This window comes from Antechinus flavipes, chromosome 1, assembly GCF_016432865.1.
Source record: "Antechinus flavipes isolate AdamAnt ecotype Samford, QLD, Australia chromosome 1, AdamAnt_v2, whole genome shotgun sequence".
In the NCBI taxonomy this organism is placed as follows: domain Eukaryota; kingdom Metazoa; phylum Chordata; class Mammalia; order Dasyuromorphia; family Dasyuridae; genus Antechinus; species Antechinus flavipes.
In genome coordinates, this window is record NC_067398.1 from 156,504,886 (window position 1) to 156,531,943 (window position 27,058).

The 27,058-nt window shown below is 33.0% G+C and overlaps 1 protein-coding gene across 2 annotated transcripts in view; it reads right to left on the bottom strand.

Moving 5' to 3' along the window:
- Nucleotides 1-27,058, bottom strand: part of SCAMP1 (secretory carrier membrane protein 1) — a 110,890-nt gene that overhangs the window by 30,435 nt on the left and 53,397 nt on the right. For both annotated transcript variants that reach the window (XM_051991816.1, XM_051991817.1), the window contains 5 exons: nucleotides 20,949-21,026; nucleotides 10,448-10,546; nucleotides 9,622-9,733; nucleotides 6,844-6,972; nucleotides 2,452-2,611 (listed from right to left, as the gene is read on the bottom strand). In XM_051991816.1, coding sequence (XP_051847776.1) covers nucleotides 2,452-2,611; nucleotides 6,844-6,972; nucleotides 9,622-9,733; nucleotides 10,448-10,546; nucleotides 20,949-21,026 — 578 coding nt within the window. The remainder of the gene's footprint in view (nucleotides 1-2,451; nucleotides 2,612-6,843; nucleotides 6,973-9,621; nucleotides 9,734-10,447; nucleotides 10,547-20,948; nucleotides 21,027-27,058) is intronic.

A 27,058-nucleotide genomic window follows, 5' to 3' on the forward strand; every position in this document is an offset into this window, starting at 1 on the left:
CAAACATAAAATATTGTTAGTTGTTCTGCTTTAGACAGAAAGATCTCCTAAAGACATCTAGGTCACTGTGAAATTTCTCATGGCTATTATCAAACTCGTCAATTTTCTTTTTGTCCAGATCATGATAATATGCGATACTACCACATGTTTTTGGCTCAGGTGAATTTCAAATATTCCCTCTCTACCATTCTTTCTCTCCTTGGGTTCTTAGATTTAGTGATGTAAGTATATCTTTTTTTTTTTTTTGGGGGGGGGGAGAAGGAGGTATATCTTAATATATAATTGTTACTCTATAGTCACCCATCAATGTGACTCCAATTCAGTAAACATAATGGGCCTACTAGTTACCATAATACCAATTATCTATTAAATATTTTAAAAATTAATCACTCAACCTAACTATATTACTTGAAGTTTACTAAAATTCTAATTTTTAATTAACTCAATTGTAAACTCATGAGGGCAAGTGGCATCAGAGTATTTAGATCTGAGATCCTTTATATTTAAAAAAAAAAAAAAGGTACAAGTAATCACTAACTTACTTGCTTTAGGATTTTTATAGTCTTTAAGAAAACAAATGTATCACTAAATGTTTAACTAGTAATCATAAGATTCATAGCCAAAGGGGCCTTATATCATTTAATTTACAGATTTAAAAAATAAAAGTGCCTCAGAATAGTTGTGATTTATCTATTAGTTGATCACAGAAAACAACAGAGCTATGAGTCCAAGCCAGATTTCCTAACTTCAAATTCAGTATTCTGTTGACTATCCCATGCTGCATCTCTATCCAAATTCAAGTATTAATGGTTTTATAACTGCTAAGAATTCCCAAGAACATTTATTTAGTGAAGCAAGTTTAACAGAACTCAAAATTTTGTCCCTTGGGGGAAGAAAATGCCAAAGTTGTCCACTCAAAAGATATACTAATGACACTTGCTTAAGGTTCTCCATAAAATATTCTTCTCTTTACTCTAGAAGTCTCAAAAATGAAACTTAATTAATTTCTTTGAGGTATAACATACACAATCTGAAGTCAGGGGAAAGGGGAGAAAGAAAGGAGATTGCTAGTAGTCACTAAAAAGCTATAGTTAAAGTTCAGTTAAATTGATATTGCTGGAGTTCAAATTTTTGTCCCCAGTATAAATACGGTAATCTAAGCTTTTTTGTGACAGGCCCTTTTCTCTAGCTTCACTTTCTCCTTCTCTTCCTACCTATTCCTATTTGTTTTCTTAATTTTACCCTTTCTCTGTCAAATACTTTTCTACTATCCAACACAACTTTCCTAGAGCCTTACCTCTCTTTTTCCGTCCTTTCAAATGGAAAAACTCACGTAATTTTTTTTATAGGTAAGATATATAAAGATTAAAGATAACCAAGTGAAACTAAGTTTATACAATCATAAGGAATAGAAAAATAAATCTTATGTACTTGTTAATGGTTAGGTGTATATATAAGTATTTTTTTAAACTATAAGGCAGATTTCTATATAAATGTAAAATTTCAGGCAGAAATGGGGAAAGTAAAATAGCTTTTTTTGGGTGTGTGTGTGTGCTGAGGCAACTGGGGTTAAGTGACTTGCCCAGGTCCCACAGCTAGGAAGTATTTAGTGTCTGAGGCTAGATGTGAACTCAGGTCTTCCTGACTTCATGGTTGGTGCTCTATCCACTGCACATAGGTGCTCCCTGTAAAATAACTTTTAAAATGATCAATAGATAAAAAAAAAAAATTTTAATAAAAAATGGCATTATAGCCTCTGTTGACAATTTTATAAAATTGTATACTAGCCCCTTATTTTCTATTATATAGCAAACATTATATTAGCCAAGGACTAAGCTAGAGACTTATTTTTGTCTCAATAAAGCTACTCTAAGGAAAAGAAAGGAAAAGTATGGCATAAATCTAATCAAATGAAAATGAAATGACATAGGAAAGCATTTAACTAATGGTTAAGTGCATACAACCATATAAGACTGCCATAAATTATTCCTAAATAATACTCATGAAAATATCTCACTATCTGAACAGCATTACTGCATAGATTGCCTTATTTTGAAAATGAAAATTAAGTGGCATGGAAAATTATTAATCATAAACTAATAGGAATGAAACTACATCACATCAATTATTCACATATCTTAAAGACCATTGAAAATTATATAAGAGCAAACTTAACATTTGAGTAAAAAATGACAAGAATCAAAATATTCTGGAAAAGTTTCTCACACACAATAGAATATTTTCACATATATAATGCTTTTACCTAATATGTTAGAATAAATTTATTTTATATTCTATCAACTTTTGTGTTTAAATTTTCTTTTCTTCAATGGGGCAAAGTGGAGTCACAAAATTCTAACAATGAAAGGAAGTCGCATTTTTATTACATTTAAGATTTACTATAACAATTATTAATTTCATAATCATAAAAGATCACATTTGAAATTTTACCTGAAAGCTCCATAAAGTGGTCTGTACCAACAGACAAACGAACAAGGAGTAAAAAGCATGAACCAGAGGATACTCAATCCAAAATCAACTCCTCGTCCAGGCTCAACACAAAACCAAGCCAGGCATCCAAAGATATTTAGGAACAGTGTTACAGCATGGACTGTGGAATCAAAAAACACAAAAAAGACAATTTAAATCAATATAACTGAGTTCTTTACATAATTATAAATTTTGAAATACTACTTCCTAATACTAAATACTTTAAAATGACATTCTATATTACTATTTCCAAGTGATCATTATACTTCAATAGATCTCTCAGGTCATCCATATGGGCATGCCTTCCAGAGGTAGACTGCAAACTCTCTCTACCTTCCTCTCATGTGCAACTCTTGCTATGATTTCCAGACATCCTCTTTGAAGGAGCTACCCATGTGTTGAAGGCCTTCCTCTGGCTCTTTTAATATATTACAAATATACAATCATGACAATTAGGCTGTCCATCTATTATACCTTGCATGCTTTATACATGACCTATACACTCCTAAGCCAAAACTCCTTTATGACAGGAGCTATTAGGGCCTTGCATTAACAAATGTTCAATGAATTGATTTTTCCAATTATATAAATCTTATAAAATCTTTGACAACTATTCTCAAGAAATAGCCATAGCAATAAACTGCATCTTCCACTGACCTCTGGGTCACCTGAAAGTTTTGGCTCTTCTGCAATTATGGTCTTTAATTCATATACGTATAGCATCATTGGGGGAGGGGTATATATGAGAAAGGGACTCAAGGCAATTGGGGATAAGTGATTTGTCCAAGATTACACAACTAGTAATTTTCAAGTGTCTGAGAACAAAGTAGAACTCAGGTCCTCCTGTCTCCAAGGCTGATGCTCTATCTACTATGCTACCTAACTGCATCAATGAGAAAATTCTAACACTGAAGTATTTATTTTTTCTTAATTTGAATATACAGAAAGGCTATATCACAGTATCCTAATATTTAGCATGAACTCCATTGTCCCTATAATGGCCTGTTAAACTAGGCCAGCCCCATGAATTATGATATGTTCTCTTAAAGAAAAGGTCTACTGTATACTTATTTTATATTTAATTTATACTTTAACATATTTAACATGTATTGGTCATCCTGTCATCTAGGGGAGGGGGTGCGGGGAAGGAAGGGAAAAATGGGAACAAAAGGTTTGGCAATTGTCAATGCTGTAAAATTACCCATACATATAACTTGTAAATAAAAAGCTATTAAAAATTTTTTTTAAATGTCTACCTCCCACCTCCCCAAAGATCTCTTTATTTCTCTTCAGGCCTTTAGCAATACCCAAGGATAACAAAAGCATTCTGTCAATGTATTATAAAATGTTGCTGGTTAGTGTTGAAGTACTACAGTTACACCCAGATACATATTTGTCCAATGCAATTTGCAAAAAGAGTCTGCAGAAGTTTTTCTCCAAAAACTGTTCAAGAAAAGATACTGGAAGACACACAGTCAAGTAGAAAGAATATCATACCAGGAATTTTGACTTCCAGACACATTTTTCATTCTAATCTTAGTTTTAACACTCTATAATTCTGGTCATATCATTTCACTACTCTGGACCAGTTTTCTCATTTGCAAAACAAAGGTGGATGTGAATCAGATAAATCTTCTCTTAGGTCTCTTCTAGTTTTCAAATTCTATCAAGCCCCTTCTGAAAACTTCTTTTAAAATGGTTACCATAAATACATATATATAGATATACATATATATATGTATGTATATATGTATATATGTATATGTGTATATGTGTATATGTGTTTTACATATAGGAGGATTACATAATAGTCCAACTATAACAATTACTACTTCTCAAATTTTTATTAGCAAAAATCAATTCAGATTAAATGATAAAGTTGGACATTTGAGGAAATCTCAATCATGACTTCTAACATCCATGATTCTTAAAAGCTTAAAGTGAAAATGTATGTTTCCATTACTGAAGTCTACTTTTCTTAGTTTCTTTCAATACTCTCAAAGATTGTGCAAACTCTTAAATATAGCTCATTATTTTTATGACAGAATAAGAATCTATACAAAATAGAAAAATGCAATCAAGGACCAAAAGAACTAAATTAATCACTTAAACAACTTCGTGCCCTATTGATTAAAGTTAAAAGTTACCAAATAAAATCATCTATTAATCTTCAATCCAACAAAGTTAACAAGTGAAATCACCTATTAACAGTCAAACAAAGACACACAATACATTTGAAAAAAAATCAGAACAAGGAAACCTAAAAATTATTCAAGTTAAATGTGGAAAGAAAATCATCAGAACAGAGAATCACAGATTTAAGAGCTACAAGAACCTTTAGGAGTTAATAAATCCAAGACCTACAACAATTAAACATGTCCATGATCTCAGAGATTCAAGTATAAGGCAAGATGTGAACCAAAATATTCTTTGTTCTAGGTCTAATGCTCCTTCCAATATGCCATATTGCATCTCTATTGGATTAAAATATAGTGAGAAGATTTAATGGGCATTTTTGATACTTTAAACAATATATTTTCAAAATTTTTATGGGGAGAAAAAAAAATTTTTGGACCAAACCAATGATTCCCATTGATACAGGAAATATCTAAAAATGGAGCCTCTACTAATGCAAATCAAGTACTATTCTTCACTTATAATTTTAGAGCACTGTCAACAACATTGAGAATATCACAAAGCTAATAATTATCAGTAATGAGGGTTAAATCTTTCCAAAAATGCATCGACATGCATGCGCACACACATACACATGCACATACATATGGATGCATACACACATATATACACATATATTCCTATATAAATTTTCTTTAATTCTAACATATAATGCAACAAAAAATAAAAGTAATTATTTGTATCTCCATAAAAACTGGAAATTTCAGGAATGCTATGTTATACTATCTAAGATATTTACAAAGTAGTTCAGAATTTATAAAGAACATTATACAAAATTACCTCATTTGATTTTCATGACAACTTTGGGTGATAAGGCATACAAAGATTATTATTCCATCCTCTAGAGATGAGTAAAATGAAGCCAGAATCTGTTAAGTGACTGACCAGCCTATATTCACACAATGAGTAGGTACTTAAAGAGGACTATAACATAAGTCTCCCCAGATTCTATGTCCAGTGCTCTTCCTATTATACATGCTCTCTCCCAATTTTATGCTGGGACAGAAAAGAGTACAGCAGAAGACCATAAAGGAGACCTATCTGATTCAGCCAATCTTACTATAAGAATACTATTAAGTAAATTACTTCAAGGTACTTAAGAGTTAATTCTTTTTTTATACACAACATTCTTAAACTCCAGAAACATCTATCCATAATTATATTCTTTAGGACTTTCCCCTCTAGTCAAGTTTGATCATGAATAGAGCCAGGGAAAGTCTTCATATATATAAAAACATCACACACACACACACACACACACACACACACACACACACACACACACACATACATCCAGCAGTAAATATGTTTTTCATCTGAATGACCAATTAAGCTAACTTCAGAGAGACTCATCACCAAACAACAGATATTTTTGGAGAAGGGCAGAGGAGAGTGTGGAAATTTACAAAAGAATTACAATCCTAATCAGTAGAAGGAGTAATAAAAAAATTGATTCTTGAAATTTTGAAATAAACATTACAATTATTTTAGAAATGCTTTAGGTACCTCTAACAAAACCAGGAGGCTCTAATCAATAGCACTTATTCCACTAATGAAAATACATTTACTTTTCCTAAAAAATTACTATTTCAGTATCTGATTTGAGGGGGAAATTACCTAGAAGCTATGATAAAAGATTCAGCTTATTCTACAGTCAAGTATTCTAACTCTATTGTTGAACAAAGTCATAATACCTACATTTAACACAGATACAAAAATAACTGTGCTTTCTTCTGCATAAAAATAACACTATATGCTATTTTTAATGCTATTATTTTTAAAATAATCACTGCATAGAGAATACATTTTGAAAAAAGAAAGAATTGTTACAAAAAGATTACCTATCAGATGCTAGGGCAGTTCTATACACTTTTTCCTCAAAAGCATTCAAGTCTTTCCCATTATTTTTTCCCCAAAGGTTAAACAGATGCTTAAATAAAAATAGTTCCCTCTGGTAAGGACATTTGTTATGATTCGTATTTACATCTCTAACGTACATCTTGAATCTTGTCTTGAATCTTGAAGCTGACATTTGGTCTTTTAAAAAAAGGAAAAATTTTAATTTAATAACCTTATAACTCAAGTCTTAAAATAGAAATGTTAGATTATGATGACAAAATAAAAATTACAAAATTATATAGTTTATTCTATACTTACACATCCACAAGTAGTACATAATCTTTACTGTCTTCTGAAATTCTACAGGGATGTCAACAGAAAAATCCTGATAGAAACAAGGTCCCACTGGAAAATTACCAGGAAGAGGTGGCCAATTATTTTTTCTGCCTACAAAAATGAAAGAAACAAATCCTCTTAAAACTATACCATATGTGTTATTCTCATTTAGTACGTTGCATCAAAGAGACCTGTTTCCTCATTTAAAATATATTACCTTCCTTACTCTACAAAATATAGAACTTCTTAATAGTGGTTACTGTACTTCTTAATGTAGACCATAAATCTACTACAAATGAGTGATACTTTTTCACAAGTTATTTATCCAACCTTTTGGACATTAGACTCCCCAATTGAATTAACTTGGTTCTGATTCATATCTTTCACAGAATATACACCTGAAAACCCTTTTAGTTTAACAAGTCCTTTCAGAACTTCCATTTCAATGAAATAGTTTTTGAGAATCCCAAGTCATCTTCATGCCAATGAATTATCAGAGCAGCAGATTAGACAAACTACATTTGCTTCATGTCTTTTAATCATCCTGTAAATAATATATGATTAACCATATCTTTCAACCCATGTCTCTATAAATACCAAATTCTACTAAAACTTTAACAGGAAACCACTTCTGAACAACACACCGGACACTAAATATTTAAAGATTTTATTTCTTATCATTTCTCTCCAGAACTTCTCTATCACGCCCAGAAAATTCTTTATCCTGGAAATTCCCTCCAGGCCCCAAATTCACATACTCTTAAGTACTTTGTGCCCTTGTGAGCTCTCTTCCTAGAACAATCTCCATTTAAGGAGGCCATCCAAGCCAGTCACATATAATTCTCTTCTAGGTTTTACTCAGGAATTTTTCTACCATGTTCAAGTATCTTCTATCCCCACATTTAACACTCTTATCTCCCCCATCTTTTTAACTTCTATGTATTTCACCTGTAGAATGTAAACTCCTTAAGAACAGGACTCTTTCTGCTTCTATTTGTATTCCCAGTACTTAGAACGGTGCCTGGCACATAGTGTACATGTAAAAAAAGCTTACTGGCTGACTGACATCTCTGAAATGGATATCCCACAGTAATTTGAAACTCATTATGTACAAAATGGAACTCATTATCTTTCTCCTTAAACTTTCCCTCTTCCTAACATCTCTATTATTATTATCACGGGCACTGCCAGCTTTCAATCATCCAGTCTCACCACCTGTTTCAAATCTCCCACTCTTTCACCCCAACTTCTCTTTGCATCAAGTGTCTTCTCTCTCCATTCCATTGTCCACCAAGCTATTAAATTGATCTTCTTAAAGTGAAGGTTTGACCAGGTAACTCCCCTATTCAATAAATTTCAATGGCTCCCTATTTTCCACAGGATCAAATGCCAAATTCTTTGACTTTTAAAGGCTTTCATAATTGAGATTATGTTTGAATGCAAAATTTTCCAGTGAAATCTGCTTTTTTTCCTCAGGAATGCTTGAAAGTCCTCTATTTCACTAACCTCAATTTGTGTGCATAATAAATAAGGGTGGTAGAGGGGAGTAACAAAACTATTCCAAGAATTCTTATAGGACTTGTATCCGATCTGCATTTTTCTTTGATATTTTGTTTGTAAATGTAAGTCACTATATTCTGTGTCTTGTGTCTTGAGCTTCCCTATCACTACAGTAACTTTTTATGGTCACTCTTTATTTATTCATTTTTCCAGCCTTCTTCTTAACTTTGAAATTTATGTTAGTGATAGATTCCATACATTTTCAGTTATTCTATAATGGTGTTGATGGTGGGGAGAAATCATTTCCTCACCCTCTCTGCTAAAGGTTAAAACTGAGACCTCTCTCCATTCTTGGGTTTAGGATCACAGTTATTTCTTTGTTCCCTATATAGGTAAGGATCCTCTTCCCTCAAAACCACTGTGATTGTGAACTGTGACTCAGAAATAAATGGCTAACAGAGCTATTAGTTATCAACAGTTCCTGCTCCTAGAGGTAGTGCAACCTCCCTGGGATCTCTTTCTACCCTGGTGCTCAGTTCTCTTACTAGTGTTGGGTTCCTTCTCCCTGATATTGTTGACAGTGTTATGCTATGCTCCTGGCCAACTCCTACTCCAGTATCCATGGATATCTTCATCTTCCTATGCTCTCTTGGGCTATAAAAATGTCTCAAAGTGATCTTTTTCCTTGACTTTCTTGATCAGAATTCTGCCTGGTGTGCTTTTAAGTCACTGGAGAGAAGCTAAGGCAAAAAAATACTAATTCTCATTCTGCCATCTTCATTCCACTCCATATTTTCAATCTTCCTATAAATACAAATGTATTCTAACCTGCCAAAAGAAACCTTTCTGCCAAATTCTTGAAAAAGCAAAGATAACTAATAAATTCTGTTCTTTTTTCTTAATTCAGAATTGTTAAACATGCCCAATAAATCATATCACCACAGGAGTGTTGAAAATATGTTGAAAAAAGCAGCCACAGAACAAATACTGGATTTAAAAAATGTTATTTATTATATTCAAATCAAAATATGAGATTCTGGAAAAATGCCCCTACTTTTCTTAGGCTGAATAATCTACCTTACAAGCTCTCTGGCCCAATTTTTAAAAGCCAATGTTGCAATCCAGATAGAGGATCCACATTGTATAAGCTTCCTAAAAGCTGAGGCACAAGGCCTGGATAATACAAAAACCAAAACAATTAGTACTATATATGCAATTTTCAAACTTGCTTAAAAATTTCTGAAGAGTTCCAATGCATACCACCATGTTGATTGAGGCTCTGCATTTCTCTTTCCCGGCGATCTAATTCTGCTGCTTTTCTTTCTAGCTCTTCCTGGCGCTTAAGCAGTTCAGCTTGGGCCAATGCATGTTCCTGAAGAAAAAAGCCACAAGAATGCTAACAGGATACTCAAATGCAAACATTTAAAAAATTATTTCCAACGGCATATTTACATCATATGATAGAATTTAACATTTTAATTTACCTTTTCCCATGTAAGGGGCTGCATTTAAAAAATACTACAGTTTAGGAAAACATTTGTAGGAAGGCTAGGCCTAGTTAGGACTCCTGGGGTCTGACAAAAAGTCTTATTGAGTTTAGGATAAGTAAGATGCTCAAAGGGAGATTTATTGCTGGGTAGAAGTTAATTTTAATATGTGTTATTAAGTCTACAAAGAGATAGTGTCCTAGTCACTGTCATACTTTCTATTACATTTTAACTTTCATTACAGCTCCCTCTTCTGCCAGCTTGTAGTTACATAGCCACTTGATCCTCTTTCCCATTTCATTACTATTATAATACTATACTTTGTGCTAAAAATAACATGAAATAAGAAGCAGCCTTTAAATCCCTGAAATAAGAAGCCTTTAAAACCATAATGTAGGCTGTGTGTATTCAACAGTGAAAAGATCAGGAAAGCAAGTAACATGGTTGTCCAAGAGGTAACTATATTGGCCAACATGTCATGAAGATTAACCAAATGGAACCATTTAAAATGTAGGTATTAAAATGTAGAAATATAATATCAAAATATTTGTAGAAATTATATTTTCCAAAGGAAATTTCCTTCATTATCAAGAACTAACCTTTGCAATTTGTGTATAAGCTGAGGGTTCTTCTGTTGGTTTCATTATTGCTGGTTGTGTACTAGGTACATTAGGCATTTTCACATTTCCTGGTGGTGCCTAATAAGGAAGAAGTATAAAAGTAAGTCATAGAGGAAAAGGATTTATCTTAAAATGTATGTTAGTTTGAGGAATATATCACCTATTTCAAAAAGTAAGAAATGAAAACTTTAAAGAAAATTGTCAAAGATAATTTTATATTACTGAGAAAGAATATAATCTGCTCTTATAACTTGAACAAGGTTTGTTTGGTTTATTAAGTTGTTTCTTTGGTATAGATACTTAGACAATATCTACTTGAAAAACGAGAATAAATACATCTTACTTTGCAATTATTAAAAGTCTTTTGGATTCATTATGAGCCAGAATAATAACATTACAACAATAACTAGCATTTATATAGCACTTTAAAATTTACAAAGTATATTTTATATATTATTTTATTCTTACAACCACTCTGGGAGATGGGTGAAATTCTTTTCCCCAATTTTACATGTAAAGAAATTTGAGTCAAGAAGATAACAAGTCATTTGCTCAGCAGCACATGAGCAGATGTCTGATGTTAGATTTAAACTTATATCTGACTCCAGGTCTTCTGGACTTCCTAGCTGTTTATGTACTTGGGGTACATCTCTTTAATTTATGCTCTTCTAGAGTGCAAATACTCATGCAAGGGATCTAGCTTACTCTCCCTAAAAAATCATTTTAAATCACTGAATTACTTTCTACTTGATTAATCCTTTCAAAGCATGTGAAGAATAAAAAGTACATAAGTGAATAATTGTTATTTTTTCAAAATTTTTTTTTACACTGCTCTAAGATTTGTCTATTTTCTTTCATTCACATATCTTAATTGATGTGTTAGTCTCAAAATCTTGCTGCTTAAGAGACAGACCTAATTTTTTTTTTTTAAATGGATGTAGTCCAGCTGCTGTTCTTTTTTTTTTTTTTTTTTTACGTATCACAAATGATGTCAGAATTCAAATAATAAGATGAGTTTAATGTCACGGATGGAGGAATTTGTTAAAAAAAAAAATCTTGGGAGATAGCTTCCATTTTCACCCATTTATTTTCCTCTTCCCAATTCTGTCTTTAAACATTCTTGGAACACTGTGGCTTAACTGACTTTGAATCCTGGTTCTGCCACTTTTATGGCATGTAAGTAAAGACAAGTTAATTAACATCTCTGGGTCTTAGTTTTCTTTTTTATATATGTCCAGATTGCTTTCTAAAAGTTGTGGCGCTGATCCTAAGAAATCACATTTCCAGACCCCAGTACTTTGCAGATCCAATGCTGTGATATGACTCCTTTCAGACAGCAAGACTACTTCACCTTTCAGGTCCAGAAATTAACTGTGTTTAGGCAATGGGAAAATTACTATACCAGATTATTATTTTGTATAGTATAATTTGCTACATTGTGTTATACTCATGAGTCAGTTTACAGAATAGAAACAAAGGCATCAGAGCTTCCTGGGAGATAGTTAGTTTTAGGAGATGATAGTTAGATGATAGTTAGTTAGATAGATAGATATAGTTAGTTAGATATAGTTATAGATATATAGATATAGTTAGATAGATAGTTATAGATGATAGTTTTAGGAGATGATAGTTTTAGGCAACAAGTCTACTAATAAAAGGACTTTACTAATTACCTATTAATTATTAATAAAAGGACTTTAATTCCTGGGTTAATTTTAGAGTGGAATAGTTATCAAACATCTAGAAAAGCAAACAGCAATGACAAAAAGCCAACACAGCTTCATCAAAAACAGGTCATGTCAAAAGTAATGTCATTTCTATATACTAATATTGTATTTAATTTATACTTTAACATATTTAACATGTATTGGTCAACCTGCCATCTGGGGGAGGGGATGGGGGGAAGAAGGGGAAAAATTGAAACAAAAGGTTTGTCAATGCTGTAAAATTACCCATGCTTATAACTTGTAAATAAAAAGCTATTAAAAAGATAAGAAAAGAAAAGAAAAAAGTAATGTCATTTCCCTTTTTGACAGAACTACCAAACAATTAAATGAGGGGAATGCTGCTGATATATTTTTAAAAAGCTTCTTATAAAGTATCTCATATTATTCCTGTAGAGAAAGTAAGAGAAATATGGCTCACATAATACAATAAAAAAGATTTATTAATGAGAGAATGGGCTGGCACAAAAAATACTTATTAAGAGTCAATATCAATAAGGCATAAGGTTTTTATTGGAGTACCCCAAGCTCAATGTTTGGACCTGCACTGTTTAACAATCTTATCAGTGATTTGGATAAAGGTATAGATAGATCAAATTTGGAGATGACCAGGAAAGCAGACCAACACAATAAATAAAAGAGGGATGATCCAAAAGGATTATAACAGGATAGAACATTGAATTGAATCTAAGAATATGAAGTATAAAAACATTAAGTTCAGAAGTATAGGATAAAAAAACATACATTGATAACAGTTGCCCTAAAATGTATAGCACAACAATAAAATTATCAGCCAAAAATACAACTGAAATCTTGGGCTATGTTTAGATAGACAGCGCTTACAAGAATGAAGAGGCAATAATCTTACTGTACTCTATTCTCAGTAATCATCTGGCATTATATATTCAGTTCTAGATGTCATAATTTCAAAAATACATTAATAAAATAGAAAGTGCCAAGAGGAGAGTGGTCAGGATGATAAAAGGTCTTGAGAACAGGACATATAAAAATGATCAAAGGAAATAGGCATATATAATTTGGAAAAAAGGAAGCACTTTACTGCTATCTTAAAGTATCTGAAGAGTTGCCATGTGACAGTCTAATCATTGTCCCAGATGACAGAACCAAGAACAATGAGTAAAAGTTGCAAAGAAGCAAATTTAGACTTGCTATCAAGAAAAATTTCCTAACAATTAGAGAAGTACAAAAGTGGAATGAGCTACTTTAAGAGGTAGAGTATTTTTCCTTCTTAGAAGCCTCTGATGACCCTCTTTGGGGGTGTGTGGATAGGTATTCTTTTTGCATGTGGTTTGGATTAGATGGCTACTGAAGTCATTTATAGCTCACAAATTCAATAATTTGCAAGATTAATCACAGCTGGTTTGATGATTCAAAGAGAAAAAAAATATAAAGTGTAAACTCAAGCAGGTTTTAAGAAATGATAATACTTTGAGAAAAGCAGAGCATACTATAATACTATACTGTATGCTGAGAATGTAAGGTAAATCACAAAACAAATTATAATCTTTAACCTAAGTGACCCCTTTTCTGCAATGGTGGAAATGGTGGAAGAAAAATGGGTTTATTTATATCCTCTCCAAAATCATTGTTTCAAATAAAAACAACAAAAACAGGGAACAATAATTATATCCAATCATTAGAAAAATCAGTAAACAAATTACCATGCATTGAATGTAATTATATATTATCATGATGAAAAAGACATTTAATGGAAGAAAATCTGGAAAGACATATAAAGTGATACAAAGAAATGAGCAGAATCATTTAATCAAATATTTTTTATTTACTTACTAGGTTATTAGGCCCTTATTAAAAAGAAAATAATACTCTTTAAATACAACCATATTCAAAAAAGGAAACCAAAACCAAAAGTATTATAAGCTTTAAAAAGTACACAATTTGATTCAGAAGAGGACTCAGATAATAAATTTGTTTATTTTGCACTGTTTGATTTGAATGTTAGAATGTATGATATTGTTTGGGTGCAATTGTATATTCAATAATGGTATAAATGGCAAAAATTTTAGAATTTTGGTTGGAGTTTATTTCATGATTAATTCCACTCTGAATCTGTTAGCATTTATTAATATAAATACTCTGTGTGTGTGTGTGTTGTTATAATGAATATATGGTAAATGAATTTAGTAAATCCAAGAGAAATGATAAGAAACATGTATAAACTAGAAGGGACAGAATGAACAAAGGCATGAGAAAAGCAGAGAATCTATTCAATTGTCAAATTTAGCAAGCATAAAGGAAATCCTGGAACAGAGAATTAGGAAAAAACTGGATCAGATTCTAGAAGGCTTTCTATGTCAAGTGGTTAAGTTTGTAAATTACTGTGTAACTAACAGGGGCTTCATTAAAAATTTCCATTTAAGAGAATAATCAGAATCATGTTAGAAGATTAACACTACAACTTATTTTTCAACAACAGGGTTATAGAGCCATACTTCAGGAATATTAATTGGGAAAGGATACTCCAAATTAAATGGAAACAAAATAGGGAATAGAGAAAGAGAAATTCTTGTAAATATCCTACTAGTCCATTGCTCTAGATTAGGTAAGGGGTACAGAAGTCTGAATTGTTGGCAATAAGAAAAGGAAGAGATAGGAATTAGATATCTTAGGGATTAAAGAAACAGAATTTAAGTGACATATTTCAGGTGGGGATGACAGAGTTAACAATTACAGGAACCATCTAATTTACTGTATTTGTATTTTATTTTTTATGAAGCACCAACTATAGGATTTGGCACACAGTTGATGCTTAATAAATGTTTGTTGAGTGAGAACTAAAAAGGAACTCAAGTCAAGAAACAAAAATAATTAAGAGACCAGTTTAAGCAAGTGAAATTTGAAGTACTGGCAGAATATGCAGGTAAATATTGCTAGTAGGCAGTTCTGAACAAAAGAGACACTGCAAGCTACAAGAAAGGAACAGGAAAGTAAAGACTTTTAGAGTCTTACACCTAAAGTCATGAGTAGAAACAAACAGTAAAACAGAAAAAAACCTTAAGAATTTCCTCACTTGGGGAACAGGGAAAGAAGCTGAATTATTAAACTGAGCAGGAATGGCCAGAAAGACAGGAAAAGACAAGAAAGATAGGACAACCATTCAAAGGTCATCAAAGCTGAGAATTTAAGAATGGTAGAAAAAGTCAACAATTTGAAAAGCAAAAGAAATGTCAAAAAGTACAAAGAATAAAAAAAGGAAAAAGGAGTTATATATACAAAATAATCTGCAGCAATACCTTTCATGGTGGTAAAACATGAAAAAATTGAGGGGATGACCATGAATTAAGGATTTGGCTAAACAAGCTGTGGTATATGAAAATAATGCAGTACTATTGTGCAATAAGAAATGATGAATAGGCAGATTCCAGGGGGAAAAAATGGAAAGATTTGTACAAACTGATACAAAGTGAAATGAGCAAAATCAGGAACACTGTGCACAGTATTAGCAATACTGTGTGATGATCAACTATAAATGATTCAGCTATTCTCAGCAATACAATGATGCCAGCAAGTACAAAGGACTCAAGAAGGAAAATGCGATCCACAACCACAAAAAAAACTGATGATCTCTGAATGCAGATCTGTTATGGGCCAGAACTTGAAAACAAGGTACTAAGTGGAATTGAGGAGACAATGGTTAAATCTAGTTTGGCATAGACTTAATCCTACAACAAATGGTTTCCTAGTAATATAATGGTTGGTTTATACTCAGTGAAGGGCACATAAGCTAGGAACCTCAGCCAGGATTCAATTCGGAGAGATTCAGAGGGCAGAGAAGGAGACAGGAGCTCAAGCTCTCAGAACCAAGGAGAGAGATAGACCTCTAAGAAAACTAGCCCAAGTGAAGGAGATAGGACTTTGAAAGAGATAATAAAGGATTTGGACTTTAACACCTGCTTACTTGTGGTGATTACTGAACTGAAACGAAGGCTGCCTCCAGAGATCCCAAAGAAACCGACCCAAGAAGAACATTATATTTTGGCACCCAACAGGTGTTTCAGTTCAGTAATCACCACAAGTGTAGCCAGGTGTTAAAGTCCAAATCCTTTATTATTTTCTTGCCTGGAGCCCAGGCCAACTTTCTTGAGGTCCTCCTGAATGTATCTTGGTTTCTGTGGGGGAAGCAGGAGGACCACCACCATGGTCTCTGTCTTCCCTAGTTCTGTTTTTCCTTGAATTTGTCCAGGCTTATGTGCTCTCATCATAGGTATGAATCTTGTGGAAGTATATTATGTACTAAGTACATGTACTGAACTAGAGAACTTTTAAGCACCATGCTAAATAAGCATCATCTTTATCAATTCCACTGAGTTAGCACCTTGTAAGAATCCTTGTTTCGGAGTTCTGGCATATAACACAGATCAAAGCATACTTTTTTTTTTCATTTTGATCTGTTTTTTCTTTCACAAGTGTGACTAGCATGGAAATATGCCTTATCTGGTAATATATGTATAACATATCAAATTGTCTATCTTTTCAGGAAAAAGAGAAGGGAGAAAGGGAAGAAAAAAAATTTAGAATTCAAAATCTTATAAAATATTATTTCAAAAATTGTTTTGATGTGTAATTGGGAAGAAAATATTATTTTTTAAATACAAGGATGAGAAAATTTCTCAAAATTAACATAGGATAAAAAAGTATGAAAATGATTCAGTGGCTAGCTCCATGCTTGATAGTCATTCTATACACCACCAGGAGAGCAAAGGTGCTATAATTCAACAAATCACCCAAATTAAAAGTCTTGCGAGAAAAAGGCCCAAAATGAAGGGAAGTTTGTTCATTATGGAATGGGAATTATATAAGACATAGTAAAGGGGGAATGTCCAGAGTTAGATTGGAATTTCAATTGGGTAGGATTGAAAAGGATAGGTGTAGACGGCTGCTCTGGCAGACAAGTTTTATAAGGAAAGGCCAGAAGGGCTGTGTTCAGTGCAAGCAACTCTACTATCTTTAGATAATCGCCAGGTGATGTGGAGAGATCCAGAAAGTACTGACTGGAAGGGACCAGATAGGTTAACTGTTTGGGGTAGAGGATCTGCTTGTATCTCTACAGATCAAAAAGAACCCGATGAGTGCCAACGAGCCATATTCGCCTTGTCCATCAAAGAGAGATGGGGCAGACCCTTGAAACAAAGGAGAAGACTCAAGAAATATCAGGTGGTTCCACTGCTGACTGTGCCCACCATTGAAAGAGCCTGGCAGTTATGGCAATTGACTCATAAACATCAAAAATATTTGATAAGACTGTTGCAGAACTTCAAAACCCACAGGAATCGTTCGATTCCCTGACACCTGAAGTAATTGAAAGTAGAATGGCTTTGGGCTATCTCTTGGCTGTTGAAAGAGGTGTATGTGTGATTGTTATTTATATACATTTATATGCCAGAACTCTGTACTGGAAACGACGATTTTTACAAGGTGCTAACTCAGTGGAATTGATAAGACAATGGTTATCTAGTTTAGCATGGTGATTAATAGTTCTCTACTTCAGTACACGTACCTAGTAATGAATATAGTTATACAAGACTGACACCAATTCTACAAGACTCATTCCTACAATGATGTGATTATACTAGAGTATATAAGCTGGGATAAACTCAGCCAGAATCATTCATTCCATCTCACACCACCGTGGGGGCAGGCCTGTCCTCCTTCATTTCTCCACTGAGACCAAGGCCTGTCTGAAGCAGAGACAGATTCAGAGGGACAGAAGACTGGAGGCTGGAGTATAAGCCCTCGGACTGAGACTTCAAGACAGAGACTATGGTGGTGGTACTCCTGCTTCCTCCACAGAAACCAAGACACATTCTGGAGGACCTCAAGAAAGCTAGCCCGGATCCCAAGCAAGGGAACTAGATTGTGAAGGAGATAATAAAGAATTTGGACTTAATACCTAGCTATTCTCATAGTGATTACTTTGCTAAAACAAAGGCTGGTTCAGAGACCTCCAGAAAGCCAACCAGAATATTACAATATACCCTCTCCTTCTAGGACTTCTGGAAATCATTTACAATACCATGCTGATTCATATTGTTTGTTATATCACTACTTGCATGTATAATTTATGTTTGTTACAATACACTGAGACTGCAATGGCTGTGGGGAGAGTCATCACTGCTAACCTATGCTTTATTGCTATGAGCTTGAGTAATACCCCCCCATGCTAATGGGTTTATGTATACCTGTTTTTCAATTTCAGCCCAGAGGAAACCTGCTAACATTATCTGGTTTGACTCCCCATTTCCCTTTTGGTGTTTTCACCTCTCTTCCTGAGAAGTCAGGGAGGGCGTGACGCACCTGTGTTCTAAAACAAAAGAAAGCGGGAGGTGTAGAGGGCTGGAACTCTGAAAAGGTGTATTTAAAACTCAGTATAGTTGATAATTCTCTAGCTATTGATGTATTCATTCTAGTCAAGTACATATACATAAGGTAATGCGACAGTTCTCCTAACAAGTTGGAGCATGCTCAAGTGTAGTTGGGTATGCTCTGTGTGAGGTAGTGATATGATTTTACTGGAGTATTTAAAGGAGGCACAGAGGACTTGTGCTCTCTGGGCCACAGCGATCTCAGCCACAGAGAAGAATTCAGGCTCCAGACTCCAGAAGCCAGACTTTATCTTTGATCAGCCATGCATCTGCTCTCCTGCCTCCTTCACTTCACTCCCCAACTAAGCCCAAGGTCTCAGGCTGATCCCAAGACTCACCAGAGAGCTAGCCTAGACATTACAGATAGGGAGTAAGAGGAGGAGGTAGGGAGTGGGAATGAGATACTTTAGTCTAATCCTCGATTAGAGAAACAAGTGGGTGGGACATAGGGGTAGTAATGACTAGCTAATGAAATATAATGTTCACAGTTTTACTGGATGGTGTGATAGAATAAAGGTGCAGAAGCAAAATATTTTGAGTACTAGCTATACCCTCATGCATATCCTCAACACATGAAACTGAAATATTCCTTGCATTTGCTACCACATTTAGACTCTCCCTTTGCTGCTATCATTCAGCAACTTCTTCTCCTTGGAAATTCATTTAATTAACATTTGCACACCTATACATAATGTAGTGATTATTATATACTTGTTCCCAGGTGAATTCTCTTCTTATTTTGATAGTAGCTTTTTATTTTCAAAATAGATTGCAATTGGCCTGAATCACCTCATTGTTGAAAAGAAAAAAGTCCATCACAGTTGATCATCACATAACCTTGTTGTTGCTGTATATAATGTTCTCTTGAGAACTCAAAAAAATTTTTAAATGATTAAAAATATTTATATATAATTGAGAAAAATAAATAAATAAGTCCTGCACCTAGTCCACTCTTCCTCTTCTTCAACTCTTTTGCTTTTATATTATAGACTTTTAACATTCTTATTGAAATTCAAACACCTTAATTTCTCAAATTCTCTATCTCCTCAAACCACATGATCTATATTACACTATACTTTAACCCCACAAAAAGGAAGGCTATTACCCTGGAACTCACCATTATCTACAAGTATTGTATTTCCATAATCAGAAACCCTAACATTACTCTATTTTAGCATAATCTCCAATCATTCCACTTCTTCCTTGACCTCATTCCTTATAAACTTATTTTTCACAGACTCAATTCCTCCATAGGGCAAGAGTTCAAGGGATTCAAGAATAAAGAAAAGTAAAACGATCAGAACCTAAAGAATACTGTACAAGCTAACAGCAATATTGTAATGATGATCAACTGTGAAAGACTTAGCTATGCTGATCAAGACAGGGATCCAAGGCAATTCCAAAGGACACATGATGAAAAATGCTTTCGAACTCCAGAAAGACAAATGATAAACTGAATACAAAATGAAGCAAAATATTTTTTCACTTTAACTTTTGGGGAGTTTTGTGTTTTCTTTTACAAAATGGCTAACATAATTATGTTTTTCGTGACTTCACATATTATATTGGTATATCATATTGATTGTCCTCTCAATGGATGTGAGAGGGGAAGAATTTGAAACTTTAATTGAAAAAAAATGAATGTTTAAAAAATTTGTATATATAGGAGATATTTAATAAAATAAAAACATTTTTAAAATGAAACTAGATGTCCTCAGCATCTCCAATTATGAAAATAAATTATGGCAAGCAACTAACACTACTGCAAACAGGCCCACTTAAAGAAGCTGATGATGGAAAATAGAAAACAGACAAAAGAACAGACATCGAATTACCATTATTTCTAAGGGAAACTTCATAGATATAAATTAAGAACAACAATGAAAAGACCAAAAAGAAATTAGAAACTGCTATTGTCAGTAACCACTTGATCTCTGTGGCAAGGGAAAAGATATAAAGCAAATACCATTTTAGAACAGATAAACTAAGAAGTTCATTTAGTAGAGCCAAGGGACTGAGGAGACACTAATGAGGATTCCCTGTTATGTAAAGGGACATTATCTCACATTACCACAAAGATGGTATAGCTTTCAATAAAATATAGTATAAGTATGCTTTTTTTTTAAATAAAAATACTTTAAAAAACATTTTAAAATATCTTCAAACTGTTTTAATAAGATTTTGATAATAATTTTGCATCATTTATTGTCCCCATAGTTTAAAATAAATAGCTCATAAATTCTAAATAGCACTTCACTTAAGCAACAAGCTAAATGAATAAATTTTTAATGAAAATACAATGTCTAGATAATTTAAATAAATCACTAGTGATGAGGTAAAGAATATTCTTACCGTTCTAGAATCAGAAAATGGATTATATTCATCAAGTCCTGGTGGCATATTTCTTGTCACCTGTGTAACTGATGGATCCTGAAACAGAAAATTTTAAATAAATTTAAAATAGAGTCCATTATTTTAATAATCCATCCCATCTCATACTGATCACAGTGAACTTAATAAAGAAATGGAAGAGCAAAGAAATTTTCTTATTGTAATATCTAGTTTCTCAGTTTCAAATTTTTTATTTATCACTGTTACTTCCCAGTGACTCCCTCCCCCATTAAAAACTAATTTAAATAAAATTAAGTGAAAAAACCTAAGGTGTCTCAAAATACATGTCTCATTATGCATTTATACTCTGAAATCTCTGCCAGGAGAAAGAAGGCATTTTTCATATCACCAGTCAACTGAAGTCAATACTGATCACTGTATTGTAAGAGCTCGGAAGTATTTCTTTACACAGATTTCTTGCTTTTATGAGACTTCACACAAATCATCCCCTTTTTTTCCCCTTAAATTCTTCACATTCACATTCAGAAGAGAAGACAAGAGTAGACAGGACTTTGCTTGAGCTCTTCTTGGCTGACTTAAAAATCAACACCAGATCAAACCTTTGAGTGGATTTTGAAGTGACAGAATCCACAAATACTTGGAGTATAATAAATTTCCATCAGAATATATTTTGGGAGAATTTCAGGAAAAGTCTGTCTCAATCGGGCAGGGGGGATATGGCCCAGCACAGGTACACTCAGGGAGGCCAGGACAAAGAGGCCCCACCTAGGGAATCTAGTGGGAGACTCTTAGCCAAATTACAGCAGCACTGGATACTCTTGGTTCAGAAATCAGTGGATCAGCAGACTAGCTGTGAAACTCCAATACATAATCAAAAGACAAAAAGTAAGCCCCTAAACTTCAGCGTAACAGGGAAGATTTGGCCAGGTCCCCTAGCACTAAAAAAAAAGCCTGCAACACTGCTCCTGGGCAGCATGAAGCTGCTGTTGCCTGTAGAGGAAACTTGGAACAATCTCCCCTGTGCCTTAGGAGCAGACCTTAATCTTTAAAAATGGGCAAAAAAGCAAAAAAAGAGCTCTACAAAGATAGCTATTATAGAGACAGAGAAAAACAGACCTCAAACCCTGAGAACACTAAAGGCAAAATGTCTCCAGATGAAGAAGCCACTTTGAGGGATATGAACTGCTTTCCAACTCAAAAGGCTCTTTTGGAAGAATTCAAAAAGGATTTTAAAAGGATTAGAAGAAAAATGGAGAAAGGAAATGAAAGAGTTGCAGGAGAGTTTGGAAAAGAAAGCACAGAAATTGAAGAAAACAACTTGATTTGATAAAATGGAAAAAGAAAACAACTCCTTGAAAAATACAATTGGTAAAATGGAAGAAGAGAACAACTCCTCCTTAAAAAAAAAAAAAAAAAAAACACAAAATTAGTGAAATGGGTAAAAAAACTCCAACAAAGCAACTCAACCACTTTAAAAATGCAATTAGCCATATGTAAAAGGAGATAAAAAAGCGAACTAAAGACTAAAGAAAATACACTAAAAATTAGAACTGAACAAATGGAAGTGAATAACTCAATGAGACATCAAGAATCAGTCAAACAAAAAAATTTTTAAAAACAGAAGAAAATGTAAAATACTTCATAAGAAAAACAACTGAACTGTAAAATAGACCCAAGAGAGAAAAATCTAAGAATTATGAAGCTACCTGAAAACCACAATGAAAAAAAAAAAAAAAAGAGCCAGGCCAATATCTTTCAAGAAATCATCAGAGAAAACTACCCTAATATCCTAGAACCAGAGAATAAATAGCCATTGAAAGAATTCATCCATCACTTCCTGAAAGAGACCCCAAAATGAAAACTCCAAAAGAATATTGTGGCTAAATCCAGAATTATCAAGTCAAAAAGAAAATACTCCAAGCATCCAGAAAGAAACAATTGAAATATTGAGGAACCACAATCAGGGTTACCCAGGATCTGGAAGTTCCCACTTTAAAGGATTAAAGGGCCTGGCATATGAGATTCCAGAGAGCAAAGAAACTTGGACTGCAGCCAAGAACCAACTACCCAGCAACACTAAGTATCATCTTTCAGTGGAAAAGAAGCTCATTCAATGAAATAGGGTAGTTTCAATTATTTTTCATGAAAAGGCAGAGCTGAGCAGAATATCTGATCTTCTAATACACAACTCAAAAGAAGCAAAAGAAGATAAAAAAGGAAGGAAAAAATATTTTTTAAAGGTTAAAATGTTTAAATTCCTACATGTGAAGATGATATGTCTAACTCTTGAGAAATATATATTTGTTAGGGGTACACTTAAGAAGATGTAAGCAAAACTTAATGTGATTATATAAAAGAAAGAAACTAGGGGTAGAAAAGGGATTGTAGAAGATGAAAGGGAAGGTAAACTGAGGTAAATTACATCATATAAAAAGACAAAAAAAGCTCATTACAGTTGAGGGAAAGAAGGAAGGGGAATGAGCACTGTTTTGAGCCTTAATCTCATTGGATTTGGATCAAAGAGGTAACATCACACATACTTAGTTTGAAAGAAAAACTTGTCTCACCCTAAGAGGCAAGTAGAAGGGAAAAGGAAACACTGAGGCTAATAGAAGAGAGAGCAGAAATGGAAGGGGAAAGGGGCTGAAAAAAGAGAGGGCAGAATGAGAGAGATGATGGTCAGAAGCAAAACACAGGTGAGTAGGGAAAAGAAGAAAGGAAAGAGAAAAGTATAACTTAGAAAAAAATAGGATAGCAGGAAATAGTGTCAGTAATTTTAATTGCAAATGAGAATGGAATGAGTTCTCCAAAAAAACAGAAGCAGATAAGCAGACTGGATTAAAAGCAAGAATCCTACAGTATATTGTTTAGAAGAAACACATTTGAAGCCAAGAGACATAGAGAGAGTAAAGATAATCTATTATGCTTCAATTTAAGTTTAAAAAAAAAAGCAGAGGTAGATTCTAATTTCAGATCAAGCAAAAGCAAAAAGAGAAAAGGAAGGAAACTACATCTTGCTAAATAGTACCACAGATGATGAAGGAATATTATTATTAAACATATATAAACCAAATGGCATAGCATTCAAATTCCTATAGGAGAAATTAAGAGAGCTGCAAGAAGAAATAGCAAAACTATACTAGTGAAGGATCTCAACCTTCCTCAATCAGAACTAGATAAATTGAACCAAAAAAAAAAAAAAAACACACATTAAGAAAGAAATTAAGCTAAACAGACTTTTAGAAAAGTTAGGTTTGATAGATCTTTGGTGAAAACTGATTAGGAACAGAATGGAATATCCTTTCTTCTCAGCAGTATAGGAAACTTGTATTGACCATGTATTAGGACAGAAAAACCTTAAAATCAAATGCAGAAAGAGTAAATGCATCCTTTTCAGATCACGATGAAACAAAAATTACATGTAATGAAAGGCCAGGGGAAAAACAGAACAAAAATTCATTGGAAACTAAAGAAAGAGTGTGTGAAACAACAAATCATAGAAACAATCAATAATTTCATCCAAGACAATAAAAATAATGACACAACATACTAAAATTTATGGGCTGCAGCCAAAGCAGTTCTTAGGGAAAATTTTATATATCTAGATGCTTACTTGAATAAAGAGAGGATCAATAAATTGGGCATGCAAGTAAAGAAGCTTAAAAAAAATTTCCAATTAAATATCAAATTTTAAATTCTGAAAATAAAAAATTAATAAAAGTGAAAGAAAACTACTGAATATGAAAAAATCAACAACATGGGAAGAGCTATAGAAAGAATTTCTGGATCACCTTCTGAAAGGAAACCCCAAAAATGAAAACTCCAAGGAACATCATAGATAAATTTCAGAATTATCAGATCAAGGAAAAAATATTGCAAGCAACCAGAAAGAAACAATTCAAATATTGAGGAGCCACAATTAGGATTACTCAGGACCTAGCAGCTTCCCTTTTAAAGGATCAAAGGGCCTGGAATCTGATATTCCAAAAGTCAAAGGAACTTTGGATTGCCAAAAATCAACTATTCAGCAAAATTGAGCATTCTCTTTCAGGGAAAAAGATGGACATTCAATGATACAGATGTGTTTCATTTGTTTCTGATGAAAAGACCAGAGCTGAACAAAAAATATGATCTTCAAATACAGAACTCAAGAGAAGCATAAAAAGGTAAAAAGGAAAGAATTCTTGAGAACTATGGATATACTAAAAGAGTATAGGTATAATTCGATTTTACTGTAATAATATAGACAGAAACTAGAGGTAGAAAGGAGATTGTATTGGAAAAAGAAGAAAATGGAGGTAAAATGAAGGAAAATACCTCTCAAGAAAAGGTAAAGATCTATTTATTATAACTGAGGGAAAGAAGGAAGGGAGATGAATATTGTGTGAATCTTACTCTTAAAAGATTTGGCTCAGAGAGAATATATGGCTTCAGAGAGAAACTTGTCTCTCTATATAGAGAAGTGGGAGAAGAAAGGGAAATAGAAAAGAAGAGGCTAATAGAAGGGAAAATAGAATAGGGGAAAAGTATAAGAAAGCAATAATTAGGAGCTATTTTGCCCAATTATATGTCAATAAATCTGATAATATGAGTGAAGTGGAGGAATACTTAACAAAAATATAGATTGTCAAGAGGAAATAAATTACTTAAATAGTCCCATTTTAGAAAAAGAAATTGAACAAGCTTAATCAACTCCCTAAAAAAAAAATCTCCAGGTCGGATTGATTTACAAGTGAATTCTACCAAACATTTAAAAAACAATTAATTATAACACCATACAAACTATTTGGAAAAATAAAGGAAGAAAAAGTTCGACCAAATTCCTTTTATAACACAGATATAGTGCTGATACCTAAACCAGGTAGGGTCAAAACAGATAAAGAAAATTATAGATCAATTTTCCTAATGAATAATGATATGAAAATCTTATATATTAGCAGAAATTACAGCAAGTTATCCCCAGGATAATATACCATGACCAAGTAGGTTTTATACCAGGGCTGGTTCATAGTTAGGAAAACTATGTCAACAACCAAACTAACAGAAATCATGATTATATCAATTGATGCAGAAAAAGTATGACAAAATCCAACACTATTAAAAAAACACTAGAGAACATATGAATAAATGGAGTTTTCCTTAAAATAAAAAGTATTTAAAATAAAAAATAAATAAATCTTAAATTAAATCTTAAAATAAAAAGATTTCCTTAAAATAAAAAATCTAAAACCATCAACAAACATCATATGTAATGGAGATAAACTAGAAACATTCCCAATAAGATCAGGGATGAAACAAAGTTATCCATTATCACCATTACTATTCAATATTATATTAGAAATGTTAGTTTTAGCAATAAGAGAAGAAAAAGAAAGTGAAGGAATTAGAATAAGTAATATGGAAACAAAATTAATACTCTTTGGCGATGATATGACAGGATACTTAGATAATCCTAGAGAATTAACTAAAAAATTAAAAATAACAAATTAACAACTTTATTTAGTAAACTTGCAAGATACAAAATAAATCCACATATATCATTGGCATTTCTTTATGTTACCAACGAAGTCCAGTGGCAAGAGGCAGAAAGAGAAATTCCATTTAAAATAACTGAAAATAACATAAAATATTTGCGAGTCTACCTGCCAAGACAAAACCAGGAACTATATGAACACAATTAGAAAACATATCCCACACAAAATTAGATCTAAACAACTGGAAGAACATCAAGTGCTCATAGGTAGGCTGAGCAAATATAATAAAAATGACAATTCTATCCAAATTAATTTACTTATTCAGGGCCATACTAATCAAGTTGCCTCAAAAATACTTTATAGAGCTAAAAATAATAGTAATAACAAAATTCATCTAGAAGAAGAAAAGATCAAAAATTCCAAAGGAATTGATGAAAAAAAAATGCAAATGAAGGTAGTCTAGCTGTACCAGTCCTGAAACTATATAATAAAGCAATGATTATCAAAACCATTTGGTAGTACTGTCTAAGAAATGAGTAGTTAATCTGTGGAATAGATTAGGTTCACAAGACACAATAGTCTTGTCAATGACTATAGTAATCTAATATTTGTTAAACTAAACACTACAGCTTCTGA